This window comes from Petromyzon marinus, chromosome 38 (genome assembly GCF_048934315.1).
Source record: "Petromyzon marinus isolate PM22_M1 ecotype Great Lakes invasive population chromosome 38, UKy_Petmar_22M1.pri1.0, whole genome shotgun sequence".
In the NCBI taxonomy this organism is placed as follows: Eukaryota; Metazoa; Chordata; class Hyperoartia; order Petromyzontiformes; family Petromyzontidae; genus Petromyzon; species Petromyzon marinus.
The window spans coordinates 8,911,522-8,936,522 of record NC_133704.1 but is presented as its reverse complement, the minus strand read 5'-3'; the positions used below and the strand labels follow the sequence as shown (position 1 = coordinate 8,936,522).

General features: G+C 51.0%; 1 protein-coding gene across 5 annotated transcripts in view; it reads right to left on the bottom strand.

Moving 5' to 3' along the window:
* The window catches only part of SMG6 (SMG6 nonsense mediated mRNA decay factor), a 189,103-nt gene that overhangs the window by 33,336 nt on the left and 130,766 nt on the right, over positions 1-25,001 (bottom strand). For 4 of the 5 annotated variants that reach the window (XM_032967690.2, XM_032967687.2, XM_032967688.2 and 1 more), the window contains exon 16: positions 17,112-17,258. In XM_032967690.2, coding sequence (XP_032823581.2) covers positions 17,112-17,258 — 147 coding nt within the window. Of the gene's footprint in view, positions 1-12,226; positions 12,348-17,111; positions 17,259-25,001 lie in introns of all 5 variants that reach the window. The other variant, XM_032967691.2, reaches the window with a different exon arrangement.

Genomic DNA, 25,001 nt, shown 5'->3' with positions numbered 1-25,001 from the left:
CCGCAGCTCTGCCAGTGGGCAACGACAGGGGGGACACCGTTGCCGTCCACATGCGCAAAAAAGCCACTATGCGTTCCGTATCGGAACGCAAAAACACGAGTCTTACTCCGACACGTGGTTTGGCGATAAATAATAATAATAGCTGTCTCTGCCTCGTGGCCTCACTTACAATAGGGATAATTAATCATTGCTGTGCTGCCACATGGCCAAATAAAGGACGGCGAACAGAATGCCTCTGAACGGCGAGCGCCTCTCCATGTAGCCCCATCGGCACGCACATGGGCTGCTGTGTGCATGCAATTGTTCCCAAAGTGCGTGCTTGTTTGAGTGTTTTTGTATTATGTGTGTGGTGAGCATGTGTGTGTGTGTGCATGTGGGGAGCGGTAGCGTGGCGGTTAGCGCGCCGCGCTACGAACCTGGTGACCCGAGTTTGATTCCCGCTCATCAGAGACGATGATCTGAATTGGTCCCGGACTTCCTCGAGGTCGATTCAGCCTCAAATGAGTAACCCGGTGCGATGTGCGTACATCGCCACAAGGAAAACAAAGACGTGGTTCTGGCCACCCACGCCCTCGTGTGCCGTGCCAGCCTTCATACGTGCTCGCTAACAGCACTTGGTCCGTCTGTTAAGGTTATTCGTGGGTCTTTGTCTTTGTGTTGTGTGCTTGTGTATTTTGGGTGGGCAGCAGGATTGCAGTGATTAGCACACTGCGCTAGTGCCAGTGGGCCTCCCCTAGGTAGTTTCAGACTGAAATTAGTCTGTGGTACAGACAGTGTGCAAAAAACATCACTCAGGAGACCAAGGTAGCCGTGCGTGGTGCCAGTTACACCACCACCTCGTAGGCTGTGCTAATAACTACTTAGTAGGTGCACGCTAGCAGTGCCATGCCATAACAATCTATACAGGCATCTTCATCTTTGATTATGCTTGTCTTTGTGCCTTTATGAAGGTCTGTGCGCGTGTGCGTCTGCTTGTGTGTCAGTATGCGCGCACTTTCATGTGTGCGCGCTATCGTGCGTGCATACGTTTGTGTACTCGGGCACGCGAGTGTGCAAAGACAAAGATCCCCCATATAGCCTTAACAAACTTTAGGGGCAAGTGCTGTGAGCGAGCACCTATGAAGGCCGGAACGGTACACGACGGGGTGGGTGGCTAGCACCACGTCCGACCGCCTTTGTCTCCCTAGTGGCAATGTTTACACACTGCACCAGGCACTCATTTGAGGCTGAGTCGACTTTGGGGAGGCCTAGGACCGGTTCAGATAATCTTCACCGGTGTTGGCCGTGAGGGGGAATCGAACCCGCTCACCGGGTTCATAGCCCAGTGCGCTAACCGCTACACTACCGCTCCCCACTTTTGTGTACTCGGGCGTGCGAGTGTGCACACACGCACACACGTACGTGTGCGGGTATGGTTGCGTGCACGTTTGCGTGCGTGTGTAAGTGCTCGCGAGCATCTCCCACACATTTCCCTGCTCCTGTTTCCCCTGGCGGGAGCCCGGGGCCTCGCGGGGCCCTGCTGGCTGAGCCCCGGCCGTCAATTCCTGTTCCCACCAAGGAACCCAAGAGCGTCTGGCTCCGTTGGCAGGGAGCAGCCAGCCCTGCGCTCCCCCTCTCTCGCGCTTGCCCCCATCCGCCTCTTCGCTTCCACCGCGACCACCCCCCCGCCCCCCACTCCTCCGGCACCGCCGCCCGCCCCATGCGTCAGGGTTTACTGGGCGAACAGCGGAAACAGCCTGATGTGTTTCTGTAGTGACAGACTAAGCTGTGGAGAATACTTGACCTCAATTGCGGACGGCGAGAGCCAAGGCAGCACCTGCTTTTTTGATGAATTTTCTCCTCTCGGGAGGTGTTAAGATTTTGTGCAGACGGGTAAATTTGAAAAATGTGTAGCCTTGCCCACGGCCCACCACCCACGGGCGCCGCCCGAACCCCGAACACGTGGCGGGGAGGCATGGGGCGTGCGGGCGGGGGGGGGTAACCCGAGTACCGGCCCTGATGCCTTTAAGATGCACGTCACTGCTGGTTTGCCAGCATGCCCATTCTGCGCTAACTTTTAAATTAAGTTTCTCCACTCGTGCGCCGCAAGAAATTCAAAACGTGCAGTTCCCAGAATTGCGTTATCTGGGACGCATCACTTGAAAGGCGCAGCGCTCAAGAAAGCATGCCGGAAGATTAGTCGGATCGTTTTTTTTTTTTAACGATACTGCATGTGGCCTTTAAGCCCAATCGGACACTTGCTCAACCATCCCTACTGAAAAAGAGACGCAGGGTGCGAGACGCGCGCCTCGCGCACGCGGGACGCCCAGCAGAAGTGGCCACGGCGTACACACGCGGGCTCGCGTACTCTAAAAACGCGGACACTCCAAATCTAACAGCGGCGCACGTGTGTCGTTAGAGCACACCGCCAAAGCAGGCCTGCGTCGGCAGCTCGAATTGGACACACCCACCACGTGTGTCATTAACACAGCCTTGCAAAAGAAAAAGTGGCAGGGTGATGTTTCGAAAATGACTTCGAAATTAGGCCTGTTCTTTTAGGGGCTCATGAGTTTAATGAACCTGCATCAATTACCGGTATATGCTCGCAATATTTATGACTGCCCCGTATGCCATACGGCAGAGGTGGTTTCACCAGACTGTGCAGCTGTTTCAGCGGCAATATGGCAACCGAGTAAAATCATATTAATAACGTGAAAATGTTTCCATTCCAAAATAGGATGCACGGGTTAAAATGATTAATTTTAACTCTTTCGAAAGAGCTAAGAATATGAATTACTGCAGTCACGAAAGCTTTAAATCAAAATTTCTTAATTTTAACTTGTTTAAATGTTTTTTTTTACATTCATATAATTGTTTTAACAATCTCTTTTTAGGGGGTTTCATAACGAAAAATAAAACCCAACTCATTCTCTTCAAGGCGTGCTCACGTACAGGTCACACGTGCAATCAAAGTGTGGACTTGTCACAGCGGAGATACTTGAGGATCGTAGGCACACACGCACAGTATTGACAAAGCAACACTGTTCAGTGATATGAATGGTGACAGGAGGGTTGATGGGGTAGGCAGAGTGCTGGGGAAACCAAGAGGTGACATTTCATGCGCAGAGAGCCCGGAGAAGGCCAATCAGCAGACACACGCAAAGACAAAGATCCCCCGTATAGCCTGAACAGACCGTTGGTGCAAGTGCTGTTAGTAGCGAGTAGCACCTATGAAGGCCGGGACGACACACAAGAGGGGGTGGGTGGCCACCACGCCCGGCCACCTTTGTCTCCTTAGTGACGTTTACACATCGCACCAGGTACTAATTTGAGGCCAAGTCGACCTAGGGGAGGCCCGGGACCGGTTCAGATAATCGTCACTGGTGTTGGCCGTGAGCGGGAATCGAACTCGGCTCGCCGGGTTTCGTAGCGCAGCGCGCTAACCGCTGCACTACCGCTCACTCCCCCCCACACACACACACACACGCGCAAACACTTGCCTAGAGGCTACGCGCGCAGGCACATCACCGCCCGTCACAGTGAAAAGCCGCTCACGCAACATACACACACGGAATTAAGTGGAGCTACGTTAAAAGGAGGTAAATTAGCAGTTTCCTCGCGGACGTCCCGACGTCTGTAAAGATTCACACAAACGGGCGTGAGACATTTGCTCCTTTCGAATGCAAACACGCACACAAAAAAAACCGGTGAACAAACTACAATCGATAGTCACTGAGGGGGTGGGCTTTTAAAAGGTGACGGGCTGTAATATTCGTGTTTTAAAATTAACTTTGAACTGAAACATATTTAGTAATGCTGTGAGCACACCGAACCCACTCAAATACGTGTGGCGAATGTTGTCCCTGCAGTCTGGTGTCTGACTCCCGGTGTCCAGGTTGGACTTCCGGAATCCAGCCTGGATGGCACCGGTAGCATTTTAATGAAAATAAAAGATTCACTTTTACGTGGGAACTACCTAGCGTGGTAATTTTTGTTTTCAAAACGAGTGTCGGTTTGAAAGAGATAATACCAACAGAACGTGCGTCGACTTCGCTGAAACACGGCCAGGACAAGCAACGGCGATCCGATGCACTCAAGCGGCGCTTGTGGACTATGTCAACGCCAGGGCGAGGGGGGGGTCACAGAACCTCACCCAGCGCTCGTATTTGTCTGGGTGGAGTCCCACAGTCACGGCCCTAACACCTAACCAGACATTGAACTCAACCTCCAAATCGGCACTCTGACTCGCTAAGCTCTCTCTCTCTCTCTGTTATCCACAGGCCAACGGCTCCGGCAAGGGGAAGATCCCAAAGGGCATGAGAGTAAAGAGCATTGGCAGGGCAGTGAGAATCATCGCACGGTTGTCACTTGTGAGCTGGTGGTGCCAGTCGAAACCCAAATTGTAAAACCTCTGCCACTTTTTAAAGCGACAAGTTGCTGTGCCCTCACGCGGCGAGTTTGTTGAGAAAGCTGGGCTTTCGCAGATAATTCTGTTGCAAGGTTAGGGTGGCTGGCCATGGTTTAACAGCATTCGAAATGCACTCTTAAAATATTCATTGTTCCCATTATTAACAAATACCGGCCTTCAGACGAACTCGCGCGGCTATGATTTTCTTCCAGAGCAGCCTGTCTCAATAGATGCACACCGACAATGCAGCCCCATGCGATTGTTAAGATTTAAAAGTGGTAGATCTGTGCATCTACAGATTTCCTCGTCGCGGATTGAGCACAGCAAATAGAAGAGTGAACGTGAACATCTTTACTTCTTTCATGTCACCCATAACCTCAGAGTTGGGGCCTGCCCATCAACTCACGCCACAGCCAATCACGTGCGCTCATGCAGGAACGGGGCCCCTTGTTTCCCAGGCAACGAGCGGTAGTGGCCGCGGCGCAGAGGTGGGCGGCTTTGGAATATGAGGTTAAGGTGGCCGGACGGACAGGGTTAGATGTGGAGCCATTGTTACGCTCTAAGCCTTTTTGTCAGATAAGCCGAATTAATGTTCCTCTTAAGATCCTTTATGATGACAACCCCTCCCCAACCGCCCGTTATTATAGAGCTGGCCCTGAAAGGCGGCCAAGGCATCTCTACACGATCTGTTCCGCTATCTCAAATTGTAAAAGGATGGCGAGCCCGTTTATGATGGACATTTGCTCGACAATTGTACACGCCTGGGCTGGCTAATGCGCCTTCTCTCCACATCGCCCAATGAATGCCCAAAGCCAACACAACGGGGGACGTTTTAAAAAGAACCAATTTTACATATTCGAGGCATTTGTGTGCTCCATAAATGTACGCATGCATATCTTATGGTGTGGGTGTAGGGCCGTTCACATGTGAATAAGACGTACTGTGCGGTAAATCATAAAAAAAACATGTTTATGAATGAGGCGCACATGGCTGCAATCCGCTGATTTAGAGGTGGGGTTGATGGAACATGCGGAAATTCATAAAGCAGTGCAGATCAACGCATCACATTTCATGAGGCAGTACAGCCAAGCGGCTCCATCCAAAGCGTGGGTTGTGATTGTTACGTCTTACTACGTGCGCAGGGTTTTCCCCCTTGGCACTTCTCCGGGTTTTCTTCCGTACGTTAAAACAAACAAAAGATTCCAATGGCCAAACGTCCCAGAGAGGGGTCCTCCTGCAAGCGAGTCTTCAGGCCTGGCCAGACTCTCCGAGGTAAGCAAAAATAAATGATCATTGTTGTTACACGCGGCGACTAAACCGCTAACGCCAACCAGCGACCGGGTGACTCTGGGAGAAATCGGAGCGGGTCGTCGTGGCAGCTGACTCGTTATCAGCAGAACGCAAACAACCGGAAATTCAATATATCATCATTTCAACAAAGAGGATAAAGCCAGAGCGAGAGAGAGAGAGAGTAAAACAAGCGTTCTGCAGATATTGATGTCCACAACTCCCAAATGCCTCCACTGCTCTCCCAGCAGTGTGCTTGGTAGGGAGGAAAAACAAAGACTGTGAGATTTTGTGTCGTTATGTCATCGTTTGGGGAGAGATTAGGAACGTGAAGGGGATGCGTCTCCCCCCACGGCGCTTCCTCCACTTGCCGCGCCGTGGAGGCGCGGGGGGGACAGAGCCCGCCAGTCCGGTCTCCGCGTCCGGCCGCCCGGATTTCGAGAAGGCGGCGTGCATTATGGGAGGATTCCTGTTTCGGTGATGAATTTCCAAAAAAAGCATCCCTCATGAAATGCAGGCCAACTTAAAGGAACATAAAACAGATTTCTGACAATGCCAAAGGGAATTCATTACTGTGAACTCACACACACAACGTATATATATACATCAACTAGGGCAATGTGAGCATGGCCAGTGGATGACCGCACTTGTTTTATTCTGTACAATCCATGTCGTTACGACCCCCTTCGATGGGGTCAAATGTCAGAAGTGCAGCTCTCCAGAGTCCTGCGTTTTTGATCTGCCAGTGTTAGCGTTTCAAAGACGAGCTCTCCGTTGGAAATGAGGAACCTTTTACCGTGATTCGCTCGGTGCACTCAGAATCGGAATCACTCCGAATCGGCTGTGCTGTACGTGGCAATCACACGCACCTATGTAATTTTAATACGTAGGCTTTCGCGACCAATATCATCCAAAAATAGGTGGACTCTCCACAAATCTGTCTGTCGCCTGATGAAGCTAGTTACAATTACTGGCGAAATGTCGTACTCAGATTGCAAATGTTGTGGCTTGGCTCTCCAACACACTGGTGTGCGTTACTAGTGACGAATTGGCATGTTCTGTTTACGTGACAATCCTTACTAGTTGGCTGTGTTGGGTGGTGGTGGGTTTAACGACGCATTAATATATTCACGCGATCTAACCCCGTAAAAAAAACCTCTATTATGGATCTACGTCATGATCGTGCACACACGCAGTTTAACACAGTGCTTTTAAGCAGGCAATCAAGGAGGAGGCGAAATTGAGCTAAATGTTTTACAACAATGTCACTATGACCACTGGCACACGGCCTTCCTTATATGCCTAATACAAGACATCCCAGGACATTTAAAACAGTCGTTATAATATAATTTGGGGTGGAGTGGGGGGGGGGTGTTTGGCACACTGCGCTATAAACCGAGTGTACCGAGTTTCATCCCAGGCCAAGGCTATCATCAGCGGCAAGGGATGTGATATCAGACCAGGACATGACCACATCCCCCTTCGCGAACCTGCACTGAGCATTGGGATGAAGTATGGTCAAAACCACCCGCGTGACCGACACGCAAGGACAGACCTTGATCCAGCTGTTGCTTTACAAAGGGCCGTCAGAGTGGCATTACAAATTCGGGTCGAGCGGTGCCTAAATGTATCGGGCACACCAGGGCGCTGTCGCGTGTGATTAATACAGCGTGCGGGCCCTGCCTGCACGCACCGCGGGTCAGCGCTGCCCGCAAACGAGGCCCTCTCGCGGCCTGTTTTTCCCTGGGGGCGGCGGCTGGACGAGTCGAGACACGGACCGACAGCGAGAGCGGCTCGCAATCTCGCGCTGTGAGAAATGCGAAGCGTCCGAGCGCACGCCGTGCCGTACTTCACTGCAACGAATAGCACAGCGTGATAGATTGCAATAACAACTTAATTAATACAACTTTAAGCATGTGATTCATGAAAGGAAAAAATAAATAAAGGGGAAAAAAAAATGTGAGTTTCTGGAGAATGTCAAATTATGAGAGCGTGAAACAACAAATGCAGAGAGGAATCACGAGCGATGGGACCGGGTGGCCGGCAGGCTGGCAGACGGCACCCTGGGAGTGGAAGAGGGGGACCTCTTGCCACTATATTGTTGCGGCTCAGCAGCAACGTCCAAGGTAAATTCACGCTCGCGAAATGTCAGGGTGGCCCACGCCAAGCTCCCGAGCCCGACTGCTCGTTGCGATGAGCCCGGCAGTGCTCGTCGGCAGGGCGTGCAGCGCGGGATAAACCCGGCTAAGCTCGCTGCAGCGAGAGCGAAGCCCCCCTCCCAGCGGAGATCCACGCGCGAACTCCGAGGCGTGTTCCTTCATGGCCTTACACACTTCCACCTTGCTCAACTCTCACCCCCACCCACACCCTCCTCCTGCTTCTCCTGCCAAAGGCTATCTTAGTAAAATTGTCATCTCTCAGGTACCCTCCCCCGCCGCCCCTGACTTGGGCCTCCTGGGCAAGAGAGAGAGAGAGAGAGATGCCTTCTTGAGTGACGGTGCCATGCTTCTTCTCACTGGGCTGGAACGCAGCTGCACCAAGGCCGGCGGAGACCCGTTCGGTCCAAATGCACAGCGGTTGCCACTTTTTTTCCCAGCATAGGGTAATTAAGATGTGCAACGAGCAGATTCGGGGAATGGACCGAGCAGCTGTACGGCCCCAAAACCCCATTCCAGGATATGTGAAGGAAAGGGAAATAAATAAATAACGTGTTACGCAAAGTCGTAAGATGCCCCCATGGTTCAGACGGAGGGGAAGGGGAGAGAGAGGCCCAATCAATCTGCACGTTGCCTCCTTTGTGCTGGCACAGCAGTGATGTCATCCGCACAGCCCTCCCGAGAATTCTGCAATGCCCTGCGCTTCCGCCATGTGGACAGATCCCTGCACTGGCCCACGGGCGCTCGCACCACGGGAAACAAGGTGTGTGGGGGCGGAGGCGAGTGGGGGGTGGGCAGTGGGGGGAGGGCAGTGGGGGGAGGAGACATGTGGGGGGGCGGCGGTGGGGGGAGGAATGGAGCGACTCGCCTCTCTCCCACCGCAGACGAGAGAAATGGCAACAAATAGTTTCAAAACTAAACTGGATCAATGTGCTTGCTCGGAGCCATGCTGACCCAAACATTCACCTGCTGACGTTTTTAGACTCAAGCGCCAAGAGCCATGTATAATTTCCCATTCTCTTTCTTTGGCAGAGTCGCCGTAATAATAATAATTAAGTAATAATGACTAATGTACTGAGAATCTATACATTTCACGTGATGGCCGTCAGAACAGAGGGAAAATTTAGCACTAATTGAAAAAGCAATAGGAAACTGGAATGGAGTCAAGAGCGTTTCACTTGAGAGAGCACTGGGGCGGAAAACCTAGGAGAGGCTCTGGGCCCTTTCTAAAGTTTGGCATGGACGAGAGGGGCAAAATTAAATGCGGAGAAGAAATAAACACATTCAGAAATAAATAATTTCCAATCAAACCCTGTCCCGCAAGCAGCTTTCATCCTGGGAGATCGGAGGTTATAGGCACTTCAGCGACGGCGATGTTGTCTGGCCACTATGTAGAGTGCACCGGGGCTTGGAGGCCATCGATGGCAGCACGGGGATACGCGGCACTACGGTATGGGGGCTCAGAGGTCGGGCAGCTTTGGCTGACCGTGCACACCCAGCTGCTCTGCGACGTGGCCTTCGTGCATGACGTTACCCCAGAAGACCTGACAGCGAAATAAATTGCTCTGTTGACAAGCGGGGCTCAGCGTTTGCCAACGAAAGCGCCAGTGGCTTTAAAATGATTGTTCTAGACTGGGTTTTCTTGGAAGTGATACCACTTCCATGTTAGCCAGCCATCCCAGCGGCATGGGTTAAGCAAGGTTTAAACGCACGAGTCAGGAAACCAGCGTGGCAACGGCGCACTTTCCATGAATCGCAAGGGCCGGGTGTTTCTGGTGGTGGTGGGGGTGGGGGGGAGGAGGAGGGCGGAGGGGAGGGCAAGAGGGAGGTGAGCTGGGAAGACGGCTCACAAAGGGGCCGGCAGAGAAAGGTGGGAGGAGCGGGTGTGAGGGAGTCCAGGCGGGAGGGATCAGTGGTTACATCAACAACATCGGTGCCACCATATGCTTGCGCAAACCTTTCCATATCCACCACGTTTGTAAAAAAAATTCAGGGAACACAGAAATGGGACGATGGCGAAGCCTAATGAATAATAATTACCATTATTAATAATAACAACCCTCTAGCACTCTGTGTTTGGCCAGAGCACTGTAAGTGCAGCAAAGAGCCTATGTATGTTTAACTTCTTTCAGGGTCTCATAGAGAGAGGGTCTTACAGTGGAACACAGAGACGGGGTCTCGAATGCAGAGCAGGGAGACAGGGTCTCACGGTGGAATAGACAGGACCTCACGGTGGAGCATGAGAGACGGGGCATCTCGATGGTGCATGGAGACAGGGCCTCACGGTGGAGCAGGGAGACAGGGCCTCACGGTGAAGCAGAGAGACAGGGCCTCACGGTGGAGCAGGGAGACAGGGCCTCACGGTGGAGCGGGGAGACAGGGCCTCACGGTGGAGCAGGGAGACAGGGCCTCACAGTGGAGCAGGGAGACAGGGCCTCAGAGTGGAGCAGGGATACAGGGCCTCACAGTGGAGCAGGGAGACAGGGCCTCACAGTGGAGCAGGGAGACAGGGCCTCACGTTTGTGCAGAGAGATAGGGCCTCACGGTGGAGTAGAAATATCCTTATGGTGGAGCACGGGAGATAGGGCCTCACGGAGTGTAGAAACGTCCTTATGGTGGAGCACGGGAGATAGGGCCTCATGGTGGAGCAGGGAGACAGGGTCTCATGGAGGAGCAAGGAAAAGGGGTCTTATGGTGGAGCAGAGAGACAGGGTCTTAAAGTGGAGAAGGTGAGTAGTGAGTGGGTTCCCATTGATGATTAATGACTGAGGTCTCTTGAGTGAGTGGTGAGTGAGGTCTCCTGGGTTAGTGGTGTTTTGTGGGTAAGTGGTGAGTGGGGTCTTCTAGGCGAGTGGTGTCTCATGGGTGTGTAGCGAGATCTCGTGCAGTCTCGTGGGTGAGTGATGAGTGACGCTTCAAGAGCTAGTGGGGTCTAAAGGGTGAGTGGTGAGTAGAGTCCCGAGGGTGAGTTGTATCTTATGTGTGAGTGGTGAGTGGGGTCTCCAAGGTGAGTAGGGCCTTAAAGGTGAATGGTGAGTGAAGAGTGGCATCTAAAGGGTACGTGGTGAGTGGGGTCTCATGGGTGAGTGGGGTCTCACGGGTGAGTGGCAAGTGCAGAGTGGGGTCTCAACACTGAGTGGTGAGCGAGACCTCAAGGGTGAGTGGTGAGTGGGGTCTCACGGGTGAGCGGTGAGTGCAGATTGGGGTCTCACGGGTGAGTGGTGAGTGCAGAGTGGCCTCACACAGGTGAGTGCTGACATGCAGACCCTCACTGTCGCTATGAGTTCACTGCTCCAGCCACCGCTTCGACAGCCAGGTTCTGCCAATGTTTGGGCTTCTTGCTCAGGCGCTGACATTTTATTGGGTGACCTTTTTTTTGCTGTTTCTGGCATCCTTGTTTATGAGGATGAGCTGGGTGGGCGCCAGCGAGGCGCTTTTGTAGGAAATGAATGAATTATAAACACGCACGTAAAACAAGAGAGTGGAGGAAAACGAATTTATAAATATGAGAGTCCCAATCGCTCGCAGATGAATTTTTTGGACCACGGGGGTTGTAGAGAAAAAAAAGAGGCGTAACCCAAGTGACTTTTTATAAATAAATGAAACTGCTAAATGTAATAACATAATGTCTTTTGTGACACTCCACATTTAGCCGAACATAGTTTCCAACTGTAATTGACTAAATCATCTCAACATCAACGGTAACCTAACCTGGTAAATTTAAAACACGGGGGTTGGGGGGGGGTTATTTTTACCCTCCCCGCCAACCTTTTCCCTTCCTTTCACCTCTCGTCTAAAATAAAGAAATAAAACAAAATAAATAAACATAGAATTAGCCATGGAGAGGAACTCTCACATCAGTGCCGGCGACACCACCACCCCCCCTCCTCACGCCTTTATTTTGAGGCCAAGCTCACGCCTCCGCGTTCCGCGTGTTCATTTCCAAGTAAAGGAGTCAAGAGGCAGCACCGGAGCCGTGAGGCGTGCCGGTGCAAGGCCCTCCCCGCGGCCCCTATCAGCCGGGCTTTCTCTCGTTTTGATTGGCACAGCTGTGGAAGGGGATATGGCTTTTGTCCAAGCTCAAGCAGCATAAAGGTATGACGGGTTCTGGCACTGGACAAGAATGCATAAATTCTCACATCAAAATGCCGTGTTCTTGTAAGATTTTTGATGGCGGTGAATTTTTTTTCTTAAAATTTTGCACAGAAACAGGTGTTTCAGCGGGTTCAGGTATAAGGAGGCTTGACAGAGGTTGGCAGAGCCAAAAGGAAAAAAAAAACTTTAAAATCCCCCTACTGCTTGCAACGTCTCAGCCTCCGCCGCTGCTCGAGTAAATTTTGAGTGGCAACCCAAGGGACTCTGCTGCATTCCCCCGTCCTCCTCGAGCCACAATTACCGAGGGCCTCTCGCTCCGTGCAGAGTCTGGCAGAGAGCTGGAGAGCGCGGCTCCCGTCCCCGAGGTGGGGCTTGACCGAGGCCTGACCGGCATGGAGCGCGGCGGAGGAAGCAGGCGTGAGCTGAGAAAACATCCAGCGGCAACTGGGGAATCCTTGACCCACACCTGCACCACCGCACCGCGCCGCGCCGCCGGGCCCCAACCCCTAATCCCAACGGGAGGAGAGTGCGGGGATGAGGAAAAGAAGCAGGGAGATGAGGAGCAGGGAGAATGGGAGCAGAGACCTGGGAGGGCGGCGCTGATGGGATGGTGTGGGGAGGGAGGCCAACAGCCCATGCACATCTGAGCGGAGGCGTGTATTGTTAGAACTCAATAATCGCCGTCGAAAAACAGGGTCAAAAACAGCATCTCGCAAATAACCCACCCAAACCCCCCCCCCCCACCCGTCGTACCAGCACCGCCCCCCGTCGTGCCATTCACGGATTCCGCCGAGGACCCAACGCGGTTCCTGCTTGGAATGCGGTGGACGCCGGCGGTCACGCGCCGCGCGGCCACGGCGGTTGTTATTTTGGGACAGGTCACGGCACGTGGCGGATCCCCACGTGCCTCTCGGCAAAACGTGGACGCAGTTTGCCGGTTGGGCTACGTGAAGCAGCACTAGTGCGAGGTCGGGCGAGCGGGCTGGCGGGCATGCATGCGGGCGTGCGTGCGGGCGTGCGTGCGTGCGTGCGTGCGTGCGGGCGTGCGGGCGCGCGTGCGTGCTCACGGCCTTGGGGGTTGGTGGGACAAAGCGCTGGGGACAGGGGTCGCAGTGGGGGCTCGTTGCGCTTGTGCAGCCACTGGCTCACGAGAGCAATCACGCGGAAAGGCACCAGCAGGGTAGCGCTGGCACCGCACCCAGCCCAAATCACACCCCGCGTTTGAGAAAGAATGCACTTACCTGTCTGTGAGTCCGTGTGCAGGAAAATAACCGGGTAATTTCATGCTGCTTGTACGTGTAATTATAAAGATAAAAATCGCGTACCTTTCTTATTTACAACACTGCATGTGTGCGTGGCGGAGTCTGTGAACTGGTACAGTACAATGTATACACGGACAATCCCAAGTTGTCGTTCAAAAATGTGCAGAGTGCTAATTACCAAGAGGGTTTAACTTTACTCGTAAACAAAGCCAACAGTACAGCTGGCAGGGATCGGATTCCCCGCAAAGGAAGGACAGCAAACAGAAAACAAGCCGGGGCTCTGTCAGGGATGAAGGCGATCTCGCTATGAACGGCAGACGTGCGAGACACGGCCCTGCCTTTCAAGACACAGAGCCTGCTTTTCTCAAGCCATTAACTTGAAGTGCCGTTGTTTTGGATCATAGCCGATAACATCATTAAGTTATTATACGTTAATAATTTTCATTTTCATTTATCTTTCATTTACTAGCATTGCCAAGTTTGGCTGAATTACAGAAAAGCAATTTTCTCTTTTTTTTTACAATGCTATTCCACTCATGCTATTATTGTAACAGTATTGTCTTAACACAATTCTTGCTTTTAATTAAAAAGGTTTTTGTCTTTACTCGCTGGTACAGTCAGCTCAATCGTTCGGCTCGGAGGTCTTCTGCAGAGACATCGGGCACAATGAGGCATGCAAATGGGATTCACTAACATAGGGGCTCATCGGTGAGCCATGCCAGGCTACAGACTGCCATCGCTAAGTACCGGTTACCGAAGATGGAAAGTCCAGGTCTGATATGACTTACCAATGATGATAGCTTTGCCTACAGATGGACTATGTGTCCAAGCAGACACTAAAAGTAGCGACAACGCAACAGAATTACGGGACATCAATGTTGTTTCATAAACATTAAGAATCTCTGCAAACTCTTCTTCTTTGCCTTCTCCCTCTTTTTCCCCTCTTTATAAAGGGTCCACGACATTTTTTAATAGATCAACTTATAATTACCTTTCTTAAATGTAATTAAACGTAAGAAAAAAAGACTGGCTCGAACAACGGTGGAATTATTTTTTGTCTTACTCAGCGACATCTTAAACGGCTGTGTACTTTTAGCCAACTCTTGAAAACACTCGGGAAGCACGTGGTGGTGGTGGTGGTGGGGGGGAGTGCATCTGTTACAATCTGCAGCACAACAAACTATTAATCCGGCCGGGTGATGTGAAAATAACAACAATTACCACATGGCTCGAACGAGAGCCTCTTTAACGGCGCTAAGGTTCACCGCAAACCCAATCGGACGGGACACTCGCGCGCGTTTGTGAATGCGTGTCTCCTCCGGCTGTGTGTGTGTCATGCACGTGAGCTTCACTACGTCTCTCCTGATGTCACAATTTTATTATTTTTACCCGTGTTACCACCGTCTGTGACGACCACGTTCCCAACTGTGCAACGATCCGTGCCCATAACACCCGCTCTATCACCTGTGCCACTTGCATGTGTATTACCTGTGCGTGTGTCGCCTGTCACCCACGTGCCACCTGTGTGTGTGTGTGTGCCATCAGTGTAACCTGTGTGCGTGCCTGTCTATCGCCCGTGTAACCAACACAAAAGACTTACTGGTTTGGAGCGGCAAAGATTTATGGATGGCATGGTCTTAGATATCCTGGAAGTAGCAATCTTGAGACATGGTAATGTTAGAACTGATGGCCTCCAGGGATCAATATTTGCATGTCTGTGTGTGTTGACCGATTCATAGCGCTGCCAAGACACGGACCGATGTGTCGATACCAAGAGTGGGGTTAGCCATTGGCTGCTGTCAAGTAAATGTCATGTGTGTGTGTAACCATGTCACTTCTGTTCAAAACTGTATCGCTTGAATACATGCCACCAGTATCTGTATCACCATATCCTTTGTATGCGTCATCTGTGTGTTTCTGACCTCCTGTACGTGTGCATCACCTGTGGCTATGTCACATGTGTCTGTATAGATGATGTTTGTATCAACTACAGTGAGGGAAAAAAGTATTTGATCCCCTGCTGATTTTGTACGTTTGCCCACTGACAAAGAACCGATCAGTCTATAATTTTAATGGTAGGTTTATTTGAACAGTGAGAGACAGAATAACAATAAAAAATCCAGAAAAACGCATGTAAAAAATGTTATAAATTGATTTGCATTTTAATGAGGGAAATAAGTATTTGACCCCCTCTCAATCAGAAAGATTTCTGGCTCCCAGGTGTCTTTTATACAGGTAACAAGCTGAGATTAGGAGCACTCTTAAAGGGAGTGCTCCTAATCTCAGCTTGTTACCTGTATAAAAGACACCTGTCCACAGAAGCAATCAATCAATCAGATTCCAAACTCTCCACCATGGCCAAGACCAAAGTGCTCTCCAAGGATGTCAGGGACAAGATTGTAGACCTACACAAGGCTGGAATGAGCTACAAGACCATTGCCAAGTAGCTTGATGAGAAGGTGACAACAGTTGGTGCAATTATTCGCAAATGGAAGAAACAGAAAAGAACTTTTGATTTAAAGCTTTCGTGACTGCAGGGATTCATATTATTGGTTCTTTCGGTAAAGTCACGTAGAATTTCTACCGCAAGGTCCCCCTGCTCAAGAAAGCACATATACATGCCCGTCTGAAGTTTGCCAATGAACATCTGAATGATTCAGAGGACAACTGGGTAAAAGTGTTGTGGTCAGATGAGACCAAAATGGAGCTCTTTGGCATCAACTCAACTCGCCGTGTTTGGAGGAGGAGGAATGCTGCCTATGACCCCAAGAACACCATCCCCACCGTCAAACATGGAGGTGGAAAAATTATGCTTTGGGGGTGTTTTTCTGCTAAGGGGACAGGACAACTTCACCGCATCAAAGGGACGATGGACGGGGCCATGTACCGTCAAATCTTGGGTGAGAACCTCCTTCCCTCAGCCAGGGCATTGAAAATGGGTCGTGGATGGGTATTCCAGCATGACAATGACCCAAAACACACGGCCAAGGCAACAAAGGAGTGGCTCAAGAAGAAGCACATTAAGGTCCTGGAGTGGCCTCGCCAGTGTCCAGACCTTAATCCCATAGAAAATCTGTGGAGGGAGCTGAAGGTTCGAGTTGCCAAACGTCAGCCTCGAAACCTTAATGACTTGGAGAAGATCTGCAAAGAGGAGTGGGACAAAATCCCTCCTCAGATGTGTGCAAACCTGGTGGCCAACTACAAGAAACGTCTGACCTCTGTGATTGCCAACAAGGGGTTTGCCACCAAGTACTAAGTCATGCTCTTTGGTTCTATTCGGTAAAGTCACGTAGGTAAAAAATAAAACAACAAAAATCACGACGTTTCGGCCACAACACAAGTGGCCTTCTTCAGGTGAAGGAACAGAACTGTCGGGACGACACTAAATCATGTTTTGTAGAGGGGTCAAATATTTATTTCCCTCATTAAATTGCAAATCAATTTATAACATTTTTGACATGCGTTTTTCTGGATTTTTTTGTTGTTATTCTGTCTCTCACTGTTCAAATAAACCTACCATTAAAATTATAAACTGATCATTTCTTTGTCAGTGGGCAAACGTACAAAATCAGCAGGGGATCAAATACTGTTTTCCCTCACTGCATGTGTGTGCCGGCCACCCACCCGCTCTTGTACCATGCCGGCCTTTGTAGGTGCTCGCTAACAGCACTTGCTCCAACAGTTTGTTCAGGCTACAGGGGGGATCTTTGCCTTTGCGTCACCTGTGTCTGTATCACCTGTGTCTGTCATTTGTATCACATGTCTGTGTGACCCATGTCTGTGTGACCCATGTCTGTGTGACCTGTGTCTCACGTGCATCTCGATGACCTGTGTGACCTGTATCACCTGTATCACCTGTATCACCTGTATCCCCGGTGTAGATGTCACCTGTGTCTGTGACCTCTGTTTTTGTGTCACCAGTACCTGTATCTGCTCCTGCCGGCGCCGCTGCTCTGCCACCTTGAGCGTGAGCGCCTCCCTGCGCGCCTTCAACTGCCGGATGTCATCACTCTCCTCATCGCTCCCCTCGCTCGCCAGCTGCTCCTCCTCCACCAGCACATCATCCTCTCCCTGTCAAGACACACGCCGTCAACGCGTCACCTCCACCGTAGGTGATACACACATCATCACAGTCACTCTCTTTGCACACAATGGCGGCCTGTCACTCTCGCCCAGGTGACACGTCGTTACTGTGTCACTCTCGCCCGGGTGATGCACGTTGTTACTGTGTCACACTCTCGCCCGGGTGATGCACGTTGTTACTGTGTCACCCTCGCCCACATGACACAAATCATCCCCTTTGATGCATACGTGTTCTTTTGTTTTCTGTAACGTTTACGTTGTCTGGCTGCTACTTACTTCAGGAGTTTCGTGCTCAGACAAAGGCTGCACCTTCTACAACACGCTGCCACCCTCCCTCCCTTAGCCCCTCGCACTCTCGCCCCCTCACGCTTCACCCCCCCCCCCCCGTCCCCCCCCCAGCACGCCCGGTGAAGTGGCTTCTTATTTATTTACGTTGTATTTTACACAGTGTAATTCACTCATTGTGCGAACTGCCTCATTACCCCTTGTGCACCGTAAAGCTTTTATTTAAAAAGCTTTAAACATTTAATTGAACCCACGGTTAATCATGGCACAAGTGGAATGCTGCCAATTGGGGATTAGGGCACTAAAACAAACGACAACAAAAAAATGGCCCCCCCCCCACCTTTTTTTCCCCCCGGTATTAAAACAAATTGGTATTGCTCGCTTAACGCAAGCTCGGAGGACTTAGGGCCAGCGGGCTACGGTAGCGCCTTTTGGACCTGGGCGCCGTGGACGCGCCACGGTGCCGAGTAGGACTACACCCGCCCGACGCGGTGGGGGTTTACACGGCGCCGGTGCCGTGCGTGTGCGAGCGATCGCGGGAGGGACTCGTGGCCGGCCAAACCGCGAGCACCGGCGCACGTCAGGAGCGAGCTCTGGCACTGCGACCGCGTCACCCGCGATCGCAATCGCGGGTGACGCGGTCGCCCCCCCCATCGGTTGTGCCGAGCCGGTGGTGGAAATTCCGCGTTCCTATGGCGAGCACCAGCCTTCAGAGGATGACCTGGATCAGCGGTTATTAACGTGGGGTGCGCACACTGCACCCCACCTGGGGGGTGCGCGACATGGCCAGATTATTTTAGAAGGTAAACCATGGAAACGCAACTTAAGCACGGGCACGAAAGTTGCAACTACTTTGCTTCATCAAACCTACGTATGTATTAGCAATATAAATTTTTTTAACGACTGCGAACCAAAGGGGCGCAAAGGCTGCAGTAAAGGTTAAGAACCACTGACCTCGATAGATGGCGACTTCTCCCCCAACTAAGCGGTGGTCATTTTACTGATCCCCCGAGGAGTGATTGTTGCATTAACAGTGATAACGATGACGATTACGATCATCATGATATTGATTCGGTTGATGATGATGAGAGTGGCGATGATTATGATCGTGGTTATGACAACGACGATAATAATTTTGGGCTGAGTTGATCCTGGCTGGAACTTGATCTCGCGGGTGCCCCGCCACTCTCTCGGCCAGCCGAGCTACATTTCGGCTCGTACTTGGTTGCGCCAACGTAAAATCAGTTTAAACGCACTATCCTTACGAGCAGGGACACATTCAAGACTTAAGTATGCGGATATTAAGATGGTACGCGGATAGAACAAGGGCGCACAATGGCCTATGTCTGTATCACGTTCCCGATGAGCGTGTGATGACGAGTTTGGCAATGCAGTGCACAAACCTGGACCTCGAGCGCATAGACACCCCTCCCTGCAAGCGTTACGTCTTACCACTGTTATTACACGTATGAATATCATTTCAAAATACATTACCGGATGATTTTCAAGACCTGTTTTTTCTCTTTTTTCAGAACCAAGAATTATTATTTCTTAAAACTATTAACCAGCCAAGGATAATCAAACAAAAAAAACCCAACGCACAGAAGAAGAGAGGGAACGAAGAGAATGAAAACCACGAGCTCATTTCCTACGTAGCCACGCAAACAGGATCCCCACTTAACATTGTTACATTCTGATTTAATGGTTTCCATTTTCCATCTGCAGAGAAGCAGACGTTAGCCAGTCTGTGCCCTGGGTGGTCTCACAGAGAGCCTTCCAAATTTGGCGAGCCCATTCCGTCTGTGCTCGCTTGGTGTTTGCGAGACGAGAGGCGATATTACACCCGAGCGTCTGGTTTGGCTGCATTGCGTGTGCCAGCTCATGTTTATGGTATATACAAAGATCCCCTGCATAGCCTTTACAAACTGTAAGGGCAAGTGCTGTTAGCGGGCACCTATAAAGGGCGGCACGGCACACGAGGGGGTGGGTGGCCAAAACCACACCCGGCCGCCTTTGTCTCCACAGTGGCGATGTTTACACAACGCACCAGATACTCATTTGAGGCTGAGTCGCCCTAGGGGAGGCCCAGGACCGGTTCAGATAATCGTCACCGGTGTTGGCCGTGAGCGGGAATCTAACTCGGGTCGCTGGGTTCGTAGCGCAGCGCGCTAACCGCTACACTACCGCTCCCCGCAATATATACACACGCGCGTGCACACGCACGGCATTTTCTTGTGGTCGTTTTAAGCCTTTTATATTTTATTTACACGGGGGAGACTGGCTCTGCGTGGTGCCGAAACGTTGCGCTGTGCGGGGCACGGTGCCAACGCGCAGTGTCACATTCGGTCCTCCGCACGCTAAATGCACGCTTGCTGGGCCATAAAGGTATGCTAAAGTGGTAATTATATTACAGGCGCATGCCAACTTTAAAGATTTAGTGATTGTGATGGCTGTTGGTTTTTTTTCTTACTCATTTCATTTGTTTCTTCACTGCCAATGGTCTCAGCGTACGTGTCTATGCGTGTACGTGTACATGCGCATTACGGATCTCTACGTATAAGAATGTACATCCGTCACTTAACTTGAAAACTAAACACCTGGGACTGTCCCGCGAGCTTCTGCCAAGAAGCCTTCAGCGCTCTTTGCCGCCAGCGAGCTGGGTTTGGCACAAGCGCTGCGGTGACATAACTACAACTAAGTGGTGATTGACACCCGCTGCTGTGTATGTACACATCGATGCATCATTTCTGAAACAAAAAAACTTGTTTTTTTTTTCGATGGAAAAGTAAAGAATGAAATATTCTGAGTTCCGGACAGCAGCCCCCCACCCCGCCCCGCCCACCCCCTCTCCCCCCCCCCCCCGCCCACCCCCTCTCCCCCCGTCCACCCCCACGAGACTCGAGAACATCGCTTGTGCCGGAGCAGCAATCGATGTCGCATTCCCAGCTGCTGAAGCAGCAGCAGCAGCAGCACTCATTCATTAAAAGCATCGTAGAGTCGGCGGAGCTAAGGACTGCATTAACGACGCAGGCACGCAGCGCTGGCCCGCACGTCAACACTCACACGCTCCTTCACCTACATCCCCCCCCCGACCCCCAGCACACGACGGAGCAGCGTCCAGAGGAAGGCGCGAGCTCCGGAGGAGCGGCACTGCGGGAACATGCGCCAACAAGCGGGCCACGAGCGCGCTCTGAAACTCAGAGCAGTGTCGCGATTGCTTTGCCGGTACATCGCCTATCAGATAAATGATCCGAGCACGGTGGTTCTCTCGCACTGCTTCTCTTAGTAGGAGTCCCCAAGGATCAACAAAGTGTCAGCTGGTGCTCAACAATCACGAATGTTCCTGAACAAGCAGTGAAAATTCCACATTCCTATGGTGTAGAAAAATCCCTGTGAGAAAGCCACTCACCGGTTGGTTACTCAAGAGATGATGATGACAATGATGACAATGATGATGAGGTTGATTTTACACGAAGGACTTTTCATCAATTACAAAGGTAAGCCAGCGTACCTGTGTTATGACTGAAACCCTGAATAAGACAAATCACCGCAATCAATCTAAAACAGTAACCAAAAAAAAAGAACCAAAGCTCCACAGTGACACGTACAGAAGAGATGGTGAGCCTTGGGGCTCTGGTTAAATAAATAAAACTAAACTGAAACGGTCAAAGGTATTCACAGGCATGCGTGCAGTGAAGAGAAATCTACAGGCATGTACGCCAATGGCTGTGCTGTTTAAGTGTCGTCCGGTTGGGAAGGACACACGCTCACCCGCAACCCAGGCAAAAGGGATTCATTCGTTAGAGGTCCACATGCAGTCCTTGGATTAGACCTCAACATTCACCTCCAGGACACCGTCATTCCTCACGTCGATCTCCCTTCTCCCGCCGTGGTGACTGTGGTTAGGTTGTTTCCTTTGGTCGACGCCGGCGCTTAACGTGATTGGCTCCTGGACCGACTAAAGAGGGGCAGCAGAGTCAAGGAACACAAGTGGCGTGCCCTCTCAAGTACAAGCCGAGGTCTAATCAAGCGCACATGCTGGGAAATAGTCCCCATGTGGGATCGCCTCCTACACACCGCAGTGCTACAAAGCAAGTGGTTGCGGGCCATGGCACGGTGTGTTTGCACCGCGTCACTGCCGCCCCCAGGGTGTAGTGTTACAGAGACGGGGCCCAGGCAGTGCCTCCCTGACGGAGCCCGATCTCGCCACGCAGACGCGACGGCCGCTCAGAGCGCGAAGTGGGGTTCAAGCGGGAGCCACGGGTGCTGGAACCCTGCCGGCAGTGGTGGGGGGGGATGAAACTACTTGCCCCATGTGCTGAGCCATCTTTGGGTTACCGGTGATGCTGCTTTGTCTGCAGACGAATGGCAACACGAGCGAGACGCTTTAACCTCACCCACAGTGTTACGCCATCAGTGGCCACTCCAGGCTCGAGGCCAGAGCAGTGCTCCACAAGCCACTCGGCCACCTCATGTTTGCGTTGTTTTTTTGTTCAAGTTCCACACGGCCTACATTGCATGAGTGCGGCGAGTTCTGGCAGGGCGGTAATTGCTCTGCGCTATCTCTCTCTCTTCCCATGGCAAGTTCACTTCACCGCATCTGTGAAAACAGATCGCTGCGAACCGCACTGGCGATTTGGATGGCATCCAGTCCATGACATCACTTGCCCTAACTTCGACTCTGAAAACCCACGCATCTACAGCTGGACAGTTGTGAGCATCATCCCGGAGCCCCCTCCCTCTCGGTGCTTCTCGGTTTTTGCACGAGTAAAAAATCACTCGGCGACAAACAGGGCGAAATAAAGCCTCGACAGTCGATTTCAACTTCTGTCATCGTACAAAATACCTCCCTGATATTTTAGCAGACGTTGCTCAAATTCCATCTCTTGAGAGGGCTTCGCAGTTTTTTGTCGTTTCAATGACACACCGAACAGGTTTAAGAAGTGCACGCGCTCCAAATCGCCGCACTCTATATACAGTGAGGGAAAAAAGTATTTGATCCCCTGCTGATTTTGTATGTTTGCCCACTGAGAAAGAAATTATCAGTCTATAATTTTAATGGTAGGTTTATTTGAACAGTGAGAGACAGAATAACAACGAAAAAATCCAGAAAAACGCATGTCAAAAATGTTATAAATTGATTGGCATTTTAATGAGGGAAATAAGTATTTGACCCCCTCTCAATCAGAAAGATTTCTGGCTCCCAGGTGTCTTTTATACTGGTAACGAGCTGAGATTAGGAGCACACTCTTAAAGGGAGTGCTCCTAATCTCTTAAAGGGAGTGCTCCTAATCTCAGCTTGTTACCTGTATAAAAGACACCTGTCCACAGGAGCAATCAATCAATCAGATTCCAAACTCTCCACCATGGCCAAGACCAAAGAGCTCTCCAAGGATGTCAGGGACAAGATTGTAGACCTACACAAGGCTGGAATGAGCTACAAGACCATTGCCAAGTAGCTTGATGAGAAGGTGACAACAGTTGGTGCGATTATTCGCAAATGGAAGAAACAAAAAAGAACTGTCAATCTCCCTTGGCCTGGCGCTGCATGCAAGATCTCACCTCGTGGAGTTGCAATGATCATGAGAACGGTGAGGAATCAGCCCAGAACTACACGGGAGGATCTTGTCAATGATCTCAAGGCAGCTGGGACCATAGTCACCAAGAAAACAATTGGTAACACACTATGCCGTGAAGGACTGAAATCCTGCAGCGCCCGCAAGGTCCCCCTGCTCAAGAAAGCACATATACATGCCCGTCTGAAGTTTGCCAATGAACATCTGAATGATTCAGAGGACAACTGGGTTAAAGTGTTGTGGTCAGATCAGACCAAAATGGAGCTCTTTGGCATCAACTCAACTCGCCGTGTTTGGAGGAGGAGGAATGCTGCCTATGACCCCAAGAACACCATCCCCACCGTCAAACATGGAGGTGGAAACATTATGCTTTGGGGGTGTTTTTCTGCTAAGGGGACAGAACAACTTCACCGCATCAAAGGGACGATGGACGGGGCCATGTACCTTCAAATCTTGGGTGAGAACCTCCTTTCCTCAGCCAGGGCATTGAAAATGGGTCGTGGATGGGTATTCCAGCATGACAATGACCCAAAACACATGGCCAAGGCAACAAAGGAGTGGCTGAAGAAGAAGCACATTAAGGTCCTAGAGTGGCCTCGCCAGTGTCCAGACCTTAATCCCATAGACAATCTGTGGAGGGAGCTGAAGGTTCGAGTTGCCAAACGTCAGCCTCGAAACCTTAATGACTTGGAGAAGATCTGCAAAGAGGAGTGGGACAAAATCCCTCCTGAGATGTGTGCAAACCTGGTGGCCAACTACAAGAAACGTCTGCCCTCTGTGATTGCCAACAAGGGTTTTGCCACCAAGCATGTTTTGCAGAGGGGTCAAATACTTATTTCCCACATTAAAATGCAAATAAATTTATGAAATTTTTGACATGCGTTTTTCTGGATTTTGTTGTTGTTATTCTGTCTCTCACTGTTCAAATAAACCTACCATTAAAATTATAGAGTGATCATTTCTTAGTCAGTGGGCAAACGTACAAAATCAGCAGGGGATCAAATACTTTTTTCCCTCACTGTACTTCAGCATACATTAGACACGCAATCGTTATGAACAAAGAATTTGTGGGAGGATGACATTCGATTAACGAATTCGAGTGTAAAGTTTGTGTTCAAAAGAACTGAACACACCTGAAATTTACGAGGAGGCCGGCCTCAATTCCCAACACGTTTCAGGGCAAAAGGAAGGGCAGGGCAGCTAAACCCGGGGAGGGGGTCACACGACATGGTGAGAACGCAAAGAAGAGCGGTTAGAGCGGCACAGAGAGAATGCGGCCACGCAGGTGTCAAGGGGGGGGTGGGCGCGGCTCAACGCGATCACAGCAGGGTCACTTGCAGAATGCCACGTGTGCTGCGCTCATCCACGCACAACAACAACGACGATGACAGCAGCCGCCCTTTGCAACTACACGATACCGAGGCGACCTCCGAGTCTTCTGCCAGGATGGCTGCACTGAAGCCACGCGCGGTGGTAATGTCCCGCGCCCATCGGTCATGGGACACAGCGAGTTGATATTGGGTTTGTAGCTGGAATTACTTGTTATTATTCTCTCCCCTACCCCCCACCCGTGCACCAAGTCTCTGCTCACGTGCGGAACAGCCAGGCATGTGTACACATATAGCCACATGCTTTCATACTTACATGCTGGAACACACGTACGAATCACTCCTAAAATTACACTTGCACACAGCGATAGGTCTCTATTCCCCTATTAATTGGAATGGACTGTTTTGACAAGTGTTGTTAGCGGGCACCCATTGAGGTATGTTTATCATGCAACAAGAGGGAGTGGTGTGTCCAAGACCACTGGAATCTTATTCGGTCACCCCACTTCTCTGAACGAGAACGCACGCAACTACATCAGGTA